At 39.9% G+C, this 14,392-nt stretch overlaps 1 protein-coding gene across 4 annotated transcripts in view; it reads right to left on the reverse strand.

Annotated features, from left to right (window-relative positions):
• CBL (Cbl proto-oncogene) overlaps window positions 1-14,392 on the reverse strand; it is a 126,703-nt gene that overhangs the window by 1,188 nt on the left and 111,123 nt on the right. For all 4 annotated transcript variants that reach the window (XM_037067533.1, XM_037067530.1, XM_037067529.1 and 1 more), the window contains 6 exons: window positions 13,054-13,182; window positions 12,588-12,965; window positions 10,535-10,629; window positions 2,141-2,281; window positions 1,689-1,771; window positions 825-1,004 (listed from right to left, as the gene is read on the reverse strand). In XM_037067533.1, coding sequence (XP_036923428.1) covers window positions 825-1,004; window positions 1,689-1,771; window positions 2,141-2,281; window positions 10,535-10,629; window positions 12,588-12,965; window positions 13,054-13,182 — 1,006 coding nt within the window. The remainder of the gene's footprint in view (window positions 1-824; window positions 1,005-1,688; window positions 1,772-2,140; window positions 2,282-10,534; window positions 10,630-12,587; window positions 12,966-13,053; window positions 13,183-14,392) is intronic.

Genomic DNA, 14,392 nt, shown 5'->3' on the forward strand with positions numbered 1-14,392 from the left:
TCTCTTTTTCCAAATAACAAACCAGAAATAAGCATAATTTGCAGTGCAGCACTAAAGAAGGTTGGGTGAATGGGGATCACTGCCTGTTTCAGCAAATGGATGTGGTATATTTTTCTCAGCAGCTGTCGAAAGTGACAAAAGTTTTGGCTGCAGTGCTCCCAGGCAGCCACAGGTGCAAGAAAAATAGTGCTTGATGGTCAAGACCCAAATGTAGGCTGGCTCCATGCCCATTCAGTGTGCTTCCCAGAGCCCACACACCTCTTTTCCAAAGGAATGGAGTCCAGAAATTGGAACATGTGGCCTGAAGAACCATTGAGCTTAATAACCACTGTCATAATGCACAGAAATCCTTCTTACCCCCCCACACAGGAGGAGCCATGGTTTAAGGAACAACCTCATTTCAAAGTCTAGCAAAATCTTAGAGTCTGAGGCCTGGCTGGTGTGGCTCGGTGGATTGAGCGCGGGCCTGCGAACCAAAGGATTGCAGTTTGATTCCCAGTCAGGGCACATGCCTGGGTTGCAGGCCAGCTCCTGGCAGGGGGCGCATGAGAGGCAACCATACATTGATATTTCTCTCCCTCTTTCCTTCCCTTCCCCTCTAAAGATAAATAAATAAAATCTAAAAAAAAATCTTAGAGCATGACTACAGTTTAACTTCCTAACTGGGGACCCAGAACCCACTTACTTCCCATTTAGACATAATGTTTAGTCTACTACTTTCAGCTACTGATTTACTTCACCAGGCAGTCACTCATCTCTAGTTCAGTAAAAATTAGGAGCCATACAACATTTCAGTACAAACCCAAGGTATCCTGGAGACTCACCTGTGGGATCACCTTCCAGAGACAACCAGCCAAAGGAGGAGCTGGCATTAGAGATATCTGAGAGAGTTCGGCGGGCCAGCACTGCTGGCACAGGTGGCTTAGGGACATCATACCCATCATCTTCATTTTCTGATTCTTCCGGGCCAATGACAGCATGGCCTGCAGTCAAATTACCCTCATCTAGAGCAAAGTTTGGGCAGTTAGTTATCTTCTTCTAGCATACTTCATCTACTACCACATTTCAATATAAGGGCATCCTTTCATTCAGGCATGTATGGACACAGTCAAACCATTACTAAATGTTTACTACATTTACTACAGGCCAAACATCATGTGAGGCCCTGTGGGAGAAGATAAAAGACAGAAAAAAATAAAATCTACACCAATTCTGTAGTTCTACCTTTCTGAACATGTCAAAAGCCATTCTTGCCAGGATTAAACCACTTAAGTGCCACTTTACAGCATTCATTCAACAGTTTATCTGCATTTCACTTTGGAGGGCCCGGTGTATGCTGCCTTCTTGAATTTTCACCTTGGCAAGCTAGTTAATATGGGAATTGAGTATTTACCACCCACATACAAAAGAATATCATCAATGTGAGAAAGCAGTGGGAATAAAAGAGAGATGCCAGCACTGCAGGTCCAGGCCATTTAACACAAATGTCTCTAGGCCCTGCAAGGATGAAAAAGCAGAAAAGAAACTAGTGGTGTGAACAAGGAATAAAACAAAGGAAAGAGGTTTTACTGCTCATGGATCAAAGATACTTTGCAAATAAAATCATGTAAAAGAATTTTCTGTTTAAATCAAGCTATCTCACTAGCCAAATATTACAGGCTCATTCCTACAGCAGAATAGCTACTCACCAAAGGTGCTGCTCTCTGTGTCAGGAATATGGTACATTGCTTCATATGTACAACTATCAATCTGCTGGTCACAGTCACATGCTCTGAACCGGAAGGAAAGTAAGCACAATGATCTTCAGAAACAGAACTCTTGTTATCCACAAACTTATTAAGATTCATCTATTCACTATTACTCTGGACCCTGATTCTAACAAGAGAACATTCTTTTGCCAGTATCACTACGAAATGTAAAAGTCACTCTTGTGATGAGTAATAGATATGTATGTTTTTTAGATTACTGTGATGCTGAGGAATCATTAAGAGGAATTGCTTACAGTTGTTAGTAGGCTTAAACGTTAGAAAAGATACATCTTTCTGCTTTAATTGTGGCTGGGTAAAGCTATAAGAAAGTTGCAAGCCAAACAGGTGAGTGCTGTCAGCTTAATTCCAAAGTAGGATTGTTGTGAACCTACTGTGAACTCTGGCATGTCTCTAAAGGCCATTTCACCTCTGGCTTTTGAAGCCCTAGAGGCCTGGAGGTGGGGGTCATATACTCTGTGTCCTCCTCACTTTCACACTGTTCTCCAGGTGGCAGCTTTGGCACAGGAAGAGGTCTGGAAGATGAAAAATAAAAAATAGAAAAAGAAAACGGAAAGAATTAACAAGATGAAAAGCCAAGTATGAAATAAGTGTTTTCAAAGCAAATAACAATTCAAATTTGACAGAGAAAGATAGATGCCACCAAGGGAACTATTATTTCTTCTGGCTAAGTAATTATTAGAAACACAATAACTTAAACTTTCACTTTTAACTGACCAAAGGTAAGGCTATTAGGTTTGAGATGTATTACACTGGAACAGTACTTCATGCCAGTTAGACTCTGTCCTCCAAGTTAGAACACCAGTCCAAGAGCTAGTATGCTGGTTTTTCTTTCACTAGGCATGAAACAAAAAATAGCAGGTGGCTTTCTGACAATATGATAGGAATGTATACAAATCTCAATTCTAAAATCTTCCTACTGTTTCAAAGAATATACAGCTTGTTGAAAGCTATCACATATATTATCTTATAGCATAAATAGGTTTCCTATTCATATTATACAAAAAAGTAAAAGAAAATAAAAAGATATAAAGTGCTTTGGTAGTTAGCATCAATTCTGGGACTATATCCCAGATCTTGGGACCCTGGCCTTCTGGGATCTTGCCATTATACTCATACATAATTCTTGCCCAGAAGTTTTTTTTCCCATTACCATTTAACCCTCATACCCACCCCTGCAATCACCACACTGTTGTTCACGTCCATGAGTCCTTCGTCCTTTTTGCTCCATCCCTCCATCCTCCAACTCCCCCATAGCTGTCAACCTGCTCTCCCTGAGTCTGTCTCTATTTTGCTTGTTAGTTCAGTTTGTGCATTAGATTCCACATATGAGTAAAGTCATAAGGTATTTGTCTCTGACTGGCTTATTTCATTTAGTGTAATGTTCTCTAGGTTTATCCATGCTACTGCAAAGGGCAAAATTTTTTTTAATGGCTGAGTGGTATTCCATTGTGTAAATGTCCCGTAGTTGTTTTAATCATTCATCTACTGATGGACACTTGGGCTGCTTCACCCAGAAAGTTTTGAAAGAAAACTTCTCCTGCCACCCCACCCTGTGAAACTTGAGGAAGACAAAACAAACATGCCCGCCACCCCACCACACAACTATGTAAGAAAGAAAATTGCTTCTGGGAATATGAGTGAGTATTTCCCCTCCACTCCTCTTCCTGCTTTTTGTGCACATTCTAAATACTCTATACAAACATCAATTGGATCTGTCTGTGTGTGTTTACTTGATGTTTATTTTTACTAATTATGAAAGCAACAGCTGTTTATTATAAAACACTTAAATGCTAACTGAAACCTAACAGATGATAGCCCTTTATAATCTCACTTCAGATTTTTTTTCTTATGTCTACTACGTATTACTTTCATTATTTGTGTATTGCACACTGAAGTTCTGAGGTAGAAGTATACTGGGATCTAAAATGTTCCTTGAGCCCCGGCTGGTATAGCTCAGTGGATTGAGCGCGGGCCTGGGAACCAAAGGATCACGGGTTGATTCCCAGTCAGGGCACATGCATGGGTTGCAGGCCAGTTCCCAGCAGGGGACCCATGAGAAGCAACCACACACTGATATTTCTCTTCCCCTCTCCTTCCCTTCCCCTCTAGGGATAAATAAATAAAATCTTTTTAAAAAGCCCAAAAAATTAAAATAAAATGTTCCTTGAAATGTGTCAAAAAACTAAGGATGGATGATGAGTAATAGTATAGACAGATAAATGTGTGATAAAACAAGTGTAATAAAATACAAACACTAGAATACAGGAAGTGAGTAAGCAGATGTTCACTGTAAAAAATCTTTCTCCTTTACTCTATATTTGAAACTTTTAATAAAATGTTCGGGGGAAACAAGCCACAAAGATTTACAAAAAATACCAAGTATTGGTGAAGATGTAGGGAAATAGGCACTTTCCTATGTAGTTTTACAAATAAGAAATATATGAAGTAACTTTTCTGTATTAACTCAGCAAAATATTAAACCAAAGATGAAAACCCTTGTACTCAGAAATTCCATTTCTAGGAATTTTTCTTAAAGAAATAATACTTTTAAAAAAGGCAACAACCTTGTTAAATAATACTGTGTTGAATAAATTTTAAACCACATATACACATATGTCTGAAGTCACCTGTATCCCTCAGTGCCTCGGGGGTTCCAAGAAGAGCTTCAGAGGCCTACTTCTGCTTCTACCACAGTAGGTCTTGTCTATTTTACAAAGTGAGGTTACACTTAAGTCAGTTCCTCTGCTTTGCAATCAACTGAAATAATTTAAAAATTATTGTAGTAAAAGAATATGTAATGACATTCTGAGCTGTTAAAGCTATTTCTAATGAAAAATAGCATGTACACTAAGATTTCACTCACATAGGAATGGCAATGAACATACATCAAACGCTAACTAATTGTAAGGTTATGGATGACTTCTATTTCTTCAGCGTTGCTTATCTGCATTTTCTACGATTCTTAATTAACATATTACTTTTATTTTAAAAAGATAATTAAAACGGTGATTAAAAATGTTTCATTATAGCCATGGCTGGTGTGGCTCAGTGGATTGAGTGCCCACCTGCAAATCAAAGGGTCACCAGTTCGATTCCCAGCCTAGAGCACATGCCTGGGTTGCAGACTAGGTTCCCCCCACCTTAGTAGGGGGCACGCAAGAGGCAATCACACACTGATGTTTCTCTCCCTCTTTCTCTCTCCTTGCCCCTCTCTAAAAAATAAAATAAATAAAATCTTTAAAAATTTTAATTATAATTTTTCATTGATGATGTTAATAAAAATATAAAATTGCATCTCCTCACTAAGCATTTTAGCAATACATATTTGAAAACATTGACCATCTTTTGCCACAGAAGTTCTAGCTTGGTTATATCTCTGGTTACCATATTTTTTGGACCACAAGATGCACCTAGGTTTTAGAGGAAAATAGGGGAAAAAATTTTGAAGCAAAAAATGTGGTGAAATTATTAAATATTAATATTTAACATTAAATATTAATGTTTTAAAGCAAACATATTTAATAACATAAATAACATAATATTTCACCAAAGTAAACAGAACTCAACAGCAGCATTAACAACCGTTATTCCTCCCAAATTGGGGGGGAGGGGATGTGTCTTACAGTCCAAAAAAATACAGTATGTGCAAAGCTATCCAATAAAATGTTTTATTATTTTAAACAAAATAAATATCCAACAATAGAGGAATAATTAAAATATGTGATTCTATACTCATATTCTGTATGTAATCATTCAAAGTATGGATTTGGAAGAACTTTTTATTTTTTAATATTTTAAATATTTTATTTGTTTTTTTTAGAGAGTGGGGAAGGGAGAAAGAGAGGGAGAGAAACATCAATGTGTGGTTGCCTCTCACATGCCCCCTCCTGGGGACCTGGCCCACAACCCAGGCATGTGCCCTGACTGGGAATCAAATCAGCGACACTTTGGTTCGTAGGCCAGCACTCAATCCCCTGAGCCATACCAGCCAGGGCTTGAAGAATTGAAGAACTTTTTATTATTTTATTTATTTATTTATCTTTAGAGAAGAAGGGAAGGTGAGAAGGAGAGAAATATCAATGTATGGTTGCCTCTCATGAGTCCCCTGCTGGGAACTGGCCTGCAACCCAGGCATGTGCCCTGACTGGGAATTGAACTGCGTTCGTGTGGTTCACAGGCCCACGCTCAATCCACTGAGCCACAACAGCCAGGGCAAGAATTTTTTAAATGATAGGAAGAGATGCCCAAGACATAATAGTAAGTTTAAATAAGGAGAGACTATGAAACTGTATCTTGATCTAAAACATATATACATGTTACATGTTCACAAACATGGCCAAGTAGCAAGCACTGTCCAACCATCTGTTTGGAGCACCCACTGGAAAAGCAGGACTGCACAAGAAAGAGGCACTGGAGAGAAAGCAGGCAGCCAGACTTAAGAGGCCAGCCAAGACTCCAGACAAGAGGAGAATGCCCTGATGTAAGCCTCAATTTAGAAGCTCTAACCTTGGGGTTTCGAGGTGGTTTCAACAGGCTGGGAATTTGGGGGTATCATAATGGCCAATTTATCATGAAGGGCCGAAAATCCTGAAGGAAGTAATAGCAGGGAATTAGGTTTAAATTCCACCAGCAATTTTCCTTAGAGTTACTGCTAATCCCTAAACTGTGTATATATGGAGTTAGAGTTAGATAAATCATACAGGAAAAGATACTCTTGTCTTGCCAAGCTAGAGAGACAAAGTTGTAGTTAACAGATATGGCCTTCAAAATAATTATATGTTCAATAAAAAAGGAGGATAGAGAATTTTATTAGAAAACTAAAAAAACATATTTTTGATAATCACATGAAAACTCTAGAACCTAAAAACATAGTATCTGAAAATACAAATTCAACAGATGGATTAGGGCAGATTAGAAACTACAAAAGAGAAGATCAGGGAATTTGAATATAGCAGGAACTATTCAGACTAAAGAGGAAAGAATAGGAAACACAGATGAACATAACAGTTATGTCAGGAATGGTGAGAGGCCACACATTAAAGTCATTGGAGTCACAGTAGGAGAGGAGAAAGACTACACTATTCAATCTATTTTAAGAAACAGTGGCCTAGCCCTGGCTTGTGTAGCTCAGTGGATTGAGCATAGGCCTGCAAACCAAAGGGTGGCCAGTTCGATTCCCAGTCAGGGCACCCACATGGGTTGTGGGCCAGGTCCCCAGTAGGGGATGCACAAAAGGCAACCACACATTTGCTCCCTCCCTTCTCCTTCCCCTCTCTCTAACAATAAATAAAGAAAATATTTTTAAAACAGCCCTAGAATTATCTAAAACATTAAAAACATCAAACCACAAAATCAATGAAGTCTACAAACCTTAAGAAGGATAAATGTAAAGAAAACTACATAGGAGCAAATTATAGTAAAACTGTTGAGATCCAAAGAAAAAGAGGTCCAGAAAAGACACATTACCTTTAAAAGAAAAAATTTAAGCCCAGGAGCTATTTTTTCAACAGAAACAAAGGGCAGAATAATGTTATTTTTGAAGTGCTAAAAGAAAATAACTGCACTTCAGTACTACACTCAGTGAAAATACCTTTCAAGAAAATTAAAGTGAAATAAAAGATATTTTCTGTCAAACAAAATCTGGAGGAAATGGTTGATGGAAGACACCTACACTCACCCATACTCACACTTGAATACTCTGTCTTTGTCTCTGTAAATTAAGTTCTTTGGGCAGAAGAAAAGATTCCAGATGAAAGCATGGCAAAGCAATAAGAATTGAGGAGTACTAGAGAATAAATATGTGGAAAATTTCAATGTCCAGAAAGTGTTAAGAGGCACTGATTCAGGATTTCCGGCCAAGATGGAGGTGTAGGTAGACACACTGTGCCTCCTAACACAAGCAAAAGAAGGACAACAAATTTAAAACAACAAACAACCAGAACTGCCAGAAAATCCAACTGTATGTAAGCCCAACAACCAAGGAATTAAAGAAACATTCATCTAGATTGGTAGGAGGGGTGGAGATGGGCAGCTGGGTGGAGAGGAATTGAGGCAAGGTAGTGACTGGTGGATAGGGTGGTCCCACATTTACATGCAGATAAACTGGGAGGAACAACTGGGGAGTGAGACAGACTATGCAACCCGGGGATCCAGTGTGAGGAAATAAAGCCTGAAACCTCTGACTGAAAATACCTGTGGGGGTTGAGGCACCAGTGGGAGAAACTCCCAGCCTTACAGAAGAGTTTGTTGGAGAGACTCACAGGGTCCCAGAATGTACACAAACCCACCCACCCAGGAACCAGCACCAGAAGGGCCCAATTTGCTTGTGAGTAGTGGGGGAAGTGACTGAAAACTGGCAGAGAGTAGAGCAAGCAGCACTGCCCTCTCTCAGACCCCTCCCTCACATACAGTGTCACAACAAATTGACATGTGTTGCCCGCTCTGGTGAACATCTAAGGCTCTGCCCCTTACTACATAACAGGCACGCCAAGACACACACACAAAATGTCCCAAATGAAAGAACAGATCCAAGCTCCAAGAAAAATACAACTAAGCAATGAAGAGATAACCAACCTACCAGATGCACAGTTAAAAACTTTGGTTATAAGGATGCTCCAGGAACTCACTGGGTACTCCAAGAGCATAAAAAAGACCCAGGAGACAATGAAGGTTGCATTATGTGAAATAAAGAAAAATCTACAGGGAAGGAAGGATACCAGGACTCAAATAAACAGTTTGGTGCAAAAGGAAGAAGTAACATTCAACCAGAACAGAATGAAGAAACAAGAATTAAAAAAAATTAGGAGAAACCTAGGAACCTCCAGGACACACCTTTAAATGTTCCAACATCCAAATCATAGGGGTGCCAGAAGGAGAGGAGGAAGACCAGGAAATACACTTTCAGGAAGTCCAGGAAACTCAGAGAGTCCCAAAGAAGTTGGACCCAAGGAGGCACACATCATAATCACATTACCCAAGATCAAAGAGAAGGAGAGATTCTTAAAAGTAGCAAGAGAAAAGGAGACAGTTACCTACAAAGGAGTGCCCAGAAAATTAACAGCTAATTTCTCAAAAGAAACATTGCAAGTAAGAAGGAGCTGGAAAGAAGTATTCCATGTCATGAAATCCGAAGACCTACATCCAAGACTGCTCTATCCAGCAAACCTATCATTTAGAATGGAAGGGCAGATAAAGTGCTTCCCAGATAAGGTCAAATTCAAGGAGTTCAGCAACACCCAGCCCTTATTATATGAAATGTTAAAAGGACTTATCTAAGAAAAAGATAAAAAATATGAACAGTAAAATGACAACAAACTCATAACTATCAACAACTGAACCTAAAAAAAAACAAAACAAAACCAAAAATGAACTGGGCAAACAACTAGAACAGGAATAGATTCACAGAAATAGAGATCACATGGAAATTATCAGTGGGGAGGTGGAGGGGGAAGAATGGGGGAAAAGACTCATGGAATAAGAAGCATAAATGGTAGGTACAAAATAGACAGGGGGAGGTTGAAAACAGTATGGGAAATGGAGAAGCCAAAGAACTTATATGTAATACTCATGGACATGGACTAAGGAGAAAGGGGGAATGCTGGGGGGGGGGGGTTGTGCAGGGTGAAGGGGAATAAAGGGAAGAAAAAATGGGACAATTCTAATAGCATAATCAATAAAATATATTTAAAAAAGAAATTAATATCCAGAATATGAAGAAAACTTATAAAATTCAACACAAAAAAACCTGATTAGAAAGGGGCAAAGGTCTTAAATATACATTTCTTCAAAGGAGATATATGAATGACCAATAAATACATTAAAAGATGATGAACATTACTGATCATCAGGGAAACACAAAACAAAACTACAATGAGATAAGACCTGACACTCACTAGGATGGCTACTATTAAAAAAAACCAACAAAGACAAAAAAATACAAAAAATAACAAGTGTTGGTGAAAATTTGGAGAAATGGGAAACTTTGTGCACCATTGGTGGGGATGTAAAATAGTACAGATGCTGTGAAAAACAGTATGCCTCAAAAAATTAAAAATAGAATTACTATACAATCCAGCAATTCAACTTCTGGGTATACACCTAAAAGAACTGAAAGTAGTCTTATAGAGATATTTGCTCGCTGGTATTCACAGCAGCATCATTTACAATAAGTAAAACATGGTAGCAACCCAAGTGTCCATTGACTGATGATAACAAGTTGACGGACACTTATTAAGCATAACATGACATATACAAACAATGGACTATTAGCCATTAAAAGAGAGGAAGTTCTTCAATATGCTATATGGTGAATCTTGAGGATACTCTGCTGAGCAAAATAAGCCAGTCACAAAAAAGATAGATACTGTATTATTCTATTTACATGAGATATTTGAAGAAGTCAAAAATCACAAAGACAGGAAGTGTAATGATGGTTATCAAGGGCTGGGGGGAGGGGAAATGAGGAGTTATTGTTTAACAGGTATATAGAGTTTTACAAAATGAAATGAAAGAGTTATGGAGATGGATGGTCGTGATGGTTGCACTATGTGAAGTATTTAATACCACTGAACTGTATACTTATAAAAAAGTAAGACATAAATGTAAAAGAATCACTCCAAAGCATAAAATAGGATATTTTTTACATGGTACAAATACAGATCAGTTTTTATTTACCTCATTATATTCCTCTGGGTTTTAATTTTCTATAGGTGAACTGCTTAAAAGTTCCAACTCCACTGTATGAAATACAGCTTGAGAAAACTTACCTGGCAGCCAGAGAATAAATGGCATTGGCAGATGCAGAAGGTTTGATTTTGGGGTGTTCACACTCTGGACCTGCTAATGGGCCACTATTCATATTCTGGAAAGAAAAGTGTTGAAAAAGGACCCTCTTAATACAGCTATATATAGACCTTATAAAGGTCTGTGTCTAAATTTTAAAGACACAGACCTCACTTTTAACGCCATGCTGAGGGATTATTACATCTGAAAAAGCATAGTTATTTTCAGGTTTGAAAAAAAGCCCACATGTAAGGGGGTTGGGGAGACAGAGATCTAAAAGGAGCCAAGGACGTGTGTTGCTTTTTTGTTTGTTTGTTTAATTCTAGAAAGAGTTGAGCAAATTGGCTGTCTACACAAACACCATTTCTAGTTTTAAATGTCTATATATCCTTCAACATTGATGCCACCAGGAAGCCATACCTAATCCACTCTCATTAATTAGACTCTCACTTAAATGTAAATTACAGCTATCCCCCTTCCCTTGCAACACAGGGAATATTCAGTTCAATTACTGGCTACAACATTCCTCCATTTTGCCCTTCCAACTCCAGCTTTTTCTTAGATTTCCAACTACCTACTGGCAATTTCTGTTTCAATAACTCATTTCGAATTCAACATGTCTCTAGTTAGCCAGGTTCAAAACCTCAAGTGTGTGTGTGTGTGTGTGAGAGAGAGAGAGAGAGAGAGAGAGAGAGAGAGATGGAGAGATGGAGAGCTTCCTTATCCTGTTTTGCACCTACTGACTGCTTTCTAGCCTTACTGAATCTTTGTTTCTCACCCTCTCAAGGCTCTACCTAATCTGGCTGCCCCAACCTGCCACAGACAACTGTTCTTCCTGCTTACTAAGCACCAACTTATATTAAGGCACATTGTTATTCCTCAAACAGACCCTCCCAAACTCACTTGCTTTTTTCTTCATCATGGAATGGTCTTCCCCCAGAATTAGCATGGCTCACTCTCCCCATTGGTGCAGGTCTTTGCTCAGCTCTCCCAATACAGGCTATTTTTGTGCTATTTTTTCCCACAGCACTCATCCATGTCCAATATCTTGTATGTTTATTAACTTATTTTGCATCTTTCCTCCACTAGAATGTAAACTTTATGAGACCAAGAACTTGTGTTGAATGGGTAAATGAACCAACAAAAATATGAATATACCTCTCTCATCCCCACTTGTGAACCCCTAATCTAATGCTTATACAATGGACCACTAATTTGTCATTTTTCAACCTATTATCTTATCAATCCTTTCTACATACTACTATTGGAGTCATCTCTTTAAATCATCATTTTGGTCATGTCACTCCACTAATTCAAAACTTTCAAATGCTCTCATTTCCTACAAAATAAATTCAAATTCTTTTGGAACGGGATATTCAAAGCCCTCTAACCTAGCCCCTTTTCCTATTTTGATACACAAAATTTCTGCTTTACTCAAACTATTTCTCATTTTACAATACAACTTAAGCATTTCTGTTATTGTAGCTGATCTATCTTAAAATTGTATACACTTTAGAAAGAATACTTTAAATTTAGATGTCACTCTTTCCATAAAGCCTTCAATGTTTGCTTTATCTGACAATAATTTCTCCTTTCTCTAAAACATGTTTTTTATTTATACCACTCATGATACATACATGCACACATGTGTACACACACTTAGTGTATTTACAAACATGCCTTAGCTGCTCTATATCTTCAGGGTAGAGATTATATTCTCTTTGAATACTATATAAAACCTGCCCATTAAATATTATCCACAAATATTTGTTGTTATAGGCTAAATAATTTCAAAATCAGCCCTGGCTGGTGTGGCTCAATGGACTGAGTGTCAGCCTGTGAACTAAAAGGTCATTGGTTTGATTTCAGTCAGGGCACATGCCCTAGGTTGCAAGTCAGGTCCCTAGTTGGGGGCAGGTGAGAGGCAACTGATCTATGTATCTCTCGCACACAGATGTTTCTCTCCCTCTCCTTCTCCCTCCCTATAAACAAACAAACAAACAAACAACATCTTTTAAAAAGAAAATGAGGACTCACCATAGAGGTATCCAGGCTGAATGTGCTTCCGAGCCTAGGCACATCTGCTCTGGGTTCAATTTGTGAGGGCAATGAAAATGGAAGTGAGTGCCGGTTGGTTAATTCTCTCCCTGTCCAGGGATCACTAAGGTTTGGGGTAACTACTGGTACTCTGGGGATTGGCCTAGGAAGCCATGATTCCCCAAAGCGGCTAGACGGGACAGGGGGCAATTTGTCCCTGGATGGACAGTCGCCTGGTGTACAAGGCAAGGGGCGTCTCTGAGGCCGGGTTTCAGCTCCAACAGAATAAGGTCGGTCTGGAGGGGGTGGCGGTGGAAGATCTCTAAGTGTGGGAGGTACTGGTAATGGCTTGTCCTTATGAAGGGAGCCAGAAGCTGCCTGTGGAAGCAGGATACAAGCAAATCAATCAAAGCCTACCAAGCCACAACAAAGAACCAGTAAACTGTACAAACAGATAATGCTTTACCTTAGAAGCAGTTCCAACACCAGACGCACTTGAAGGGATAGACACTCGTTGCAGAAGGTCAAGTCGTGGTGGCACTGGGGGAAGGGAAGCTTGGGGGGCCATGGAGAATGGAGATGGAGGCCGCTCCACCTAACAAAAAAAATCTCCAAGTGGATTATTCTTGTTTGGGAGTGGCATCTTTCAACTCCTCCAGAAGCTGTAGATATCAAGTACTACACAAACACCACCTTTAACTATCAATGGGTCAGACTTTGGCTGGGGGTACCACTTCCTGAATTATTTTCATGTCACTGTAAGAAGTCAGATTCACTTCCAGCCAAGATGGAGGCATAGGTGAAAACCTATGGTGGAAACACTGTGCCTCCTTGCACAACCAAGTTTAAAGACAACAAACTTTTAGTAACAAAAACGCAACCAAAACACAGAAAATTGAACTGTATGGAAGTCCGACAACAATGAACCATCGGCCAGACTGGTAAGAGGGGCGGAGTCTGTGGCTGGTGGAGTAGAGTCGGGCAGACAAAAGCGGCCTGACTGACCCAGGAGCGCAAGGGGCAGTTGGCGGATCCCAGGTGTGGGGTGGCGGCGGGCAGACCCAGTGGGGGTGCAAGGTGGCTGGCTGATTGCAGCCACACATTCGTGTGCAGATAAAACAGGCGAAGGAGCGAGCAGTGAGACAGACTGCACAGGCTAGGGCCCCAGTGACAGAAATTAGAGCCTGAAAGCACCAATTGGAGAAACTTTCAGGGTCTAGGTGCCAGGAGAAGCTCCCAGGCTCACAGAGTTTGTTGGAGAGACCCACAGGAGGGTGCACAGGTCCACACACCCGGGAGCCGGCACCAGGAGGGCCCAGTTCACTTAGGGGAGGCAGCAGAGGGGATTGAAATTCAAGAGAGAGCAGAACAAACACCATTACCCTTCTCTGACCCTGCCCCCACATATAGCATCACAACCCAGCCACAGGGTCGCCCCACCCTGGTGACCACCTAAGGATCTGCCTCTCATACATAATAGGTGCAACCTAACCAAAATAGTATGGCTGAAGTAGAAAAAGAGCTCAAAGCCCCAGAGCCAATACTTTTAAGCGACCAAGAGATTGCCAGCCTTTCAGAAGCACAGTTCAAGACACTGGTGATCAGGATGCTCACAGAATTGGTTGATTTTAGCCACAAATTAGAGGAACATATGAAGGCGAAACTGATTGAAATGAAGGGAAATGCACAGGAAACCAATAGTGATGGAAAGGAAACTGGGACTCAGATCAAGGGAGTGGACCAGAAGAAAGAAAGGAACAACCAACAGAAAAGAATGAAGAAACAAGAATTCAAAAAAATGAGGA

This window comes from Sturnira hondurensis, unplaced genomic scaffold (genome assembly GCF_014824575.4).
Source record: "Sturnira hondurensis isolate 20B ecotype Veracruz unplaced genomic scaffold, ASM1482457v3 Scaffold0017284, whole genome shotgun sequence".
In the NCBI taxonomy this organism is placed as follows: domain Eukaryota; kingdom Metazoa; phylum Chordata; class Mammalia; order Chiroptera; family Phyllostomidae; genus Sturnira; species Sturnira hondurensis.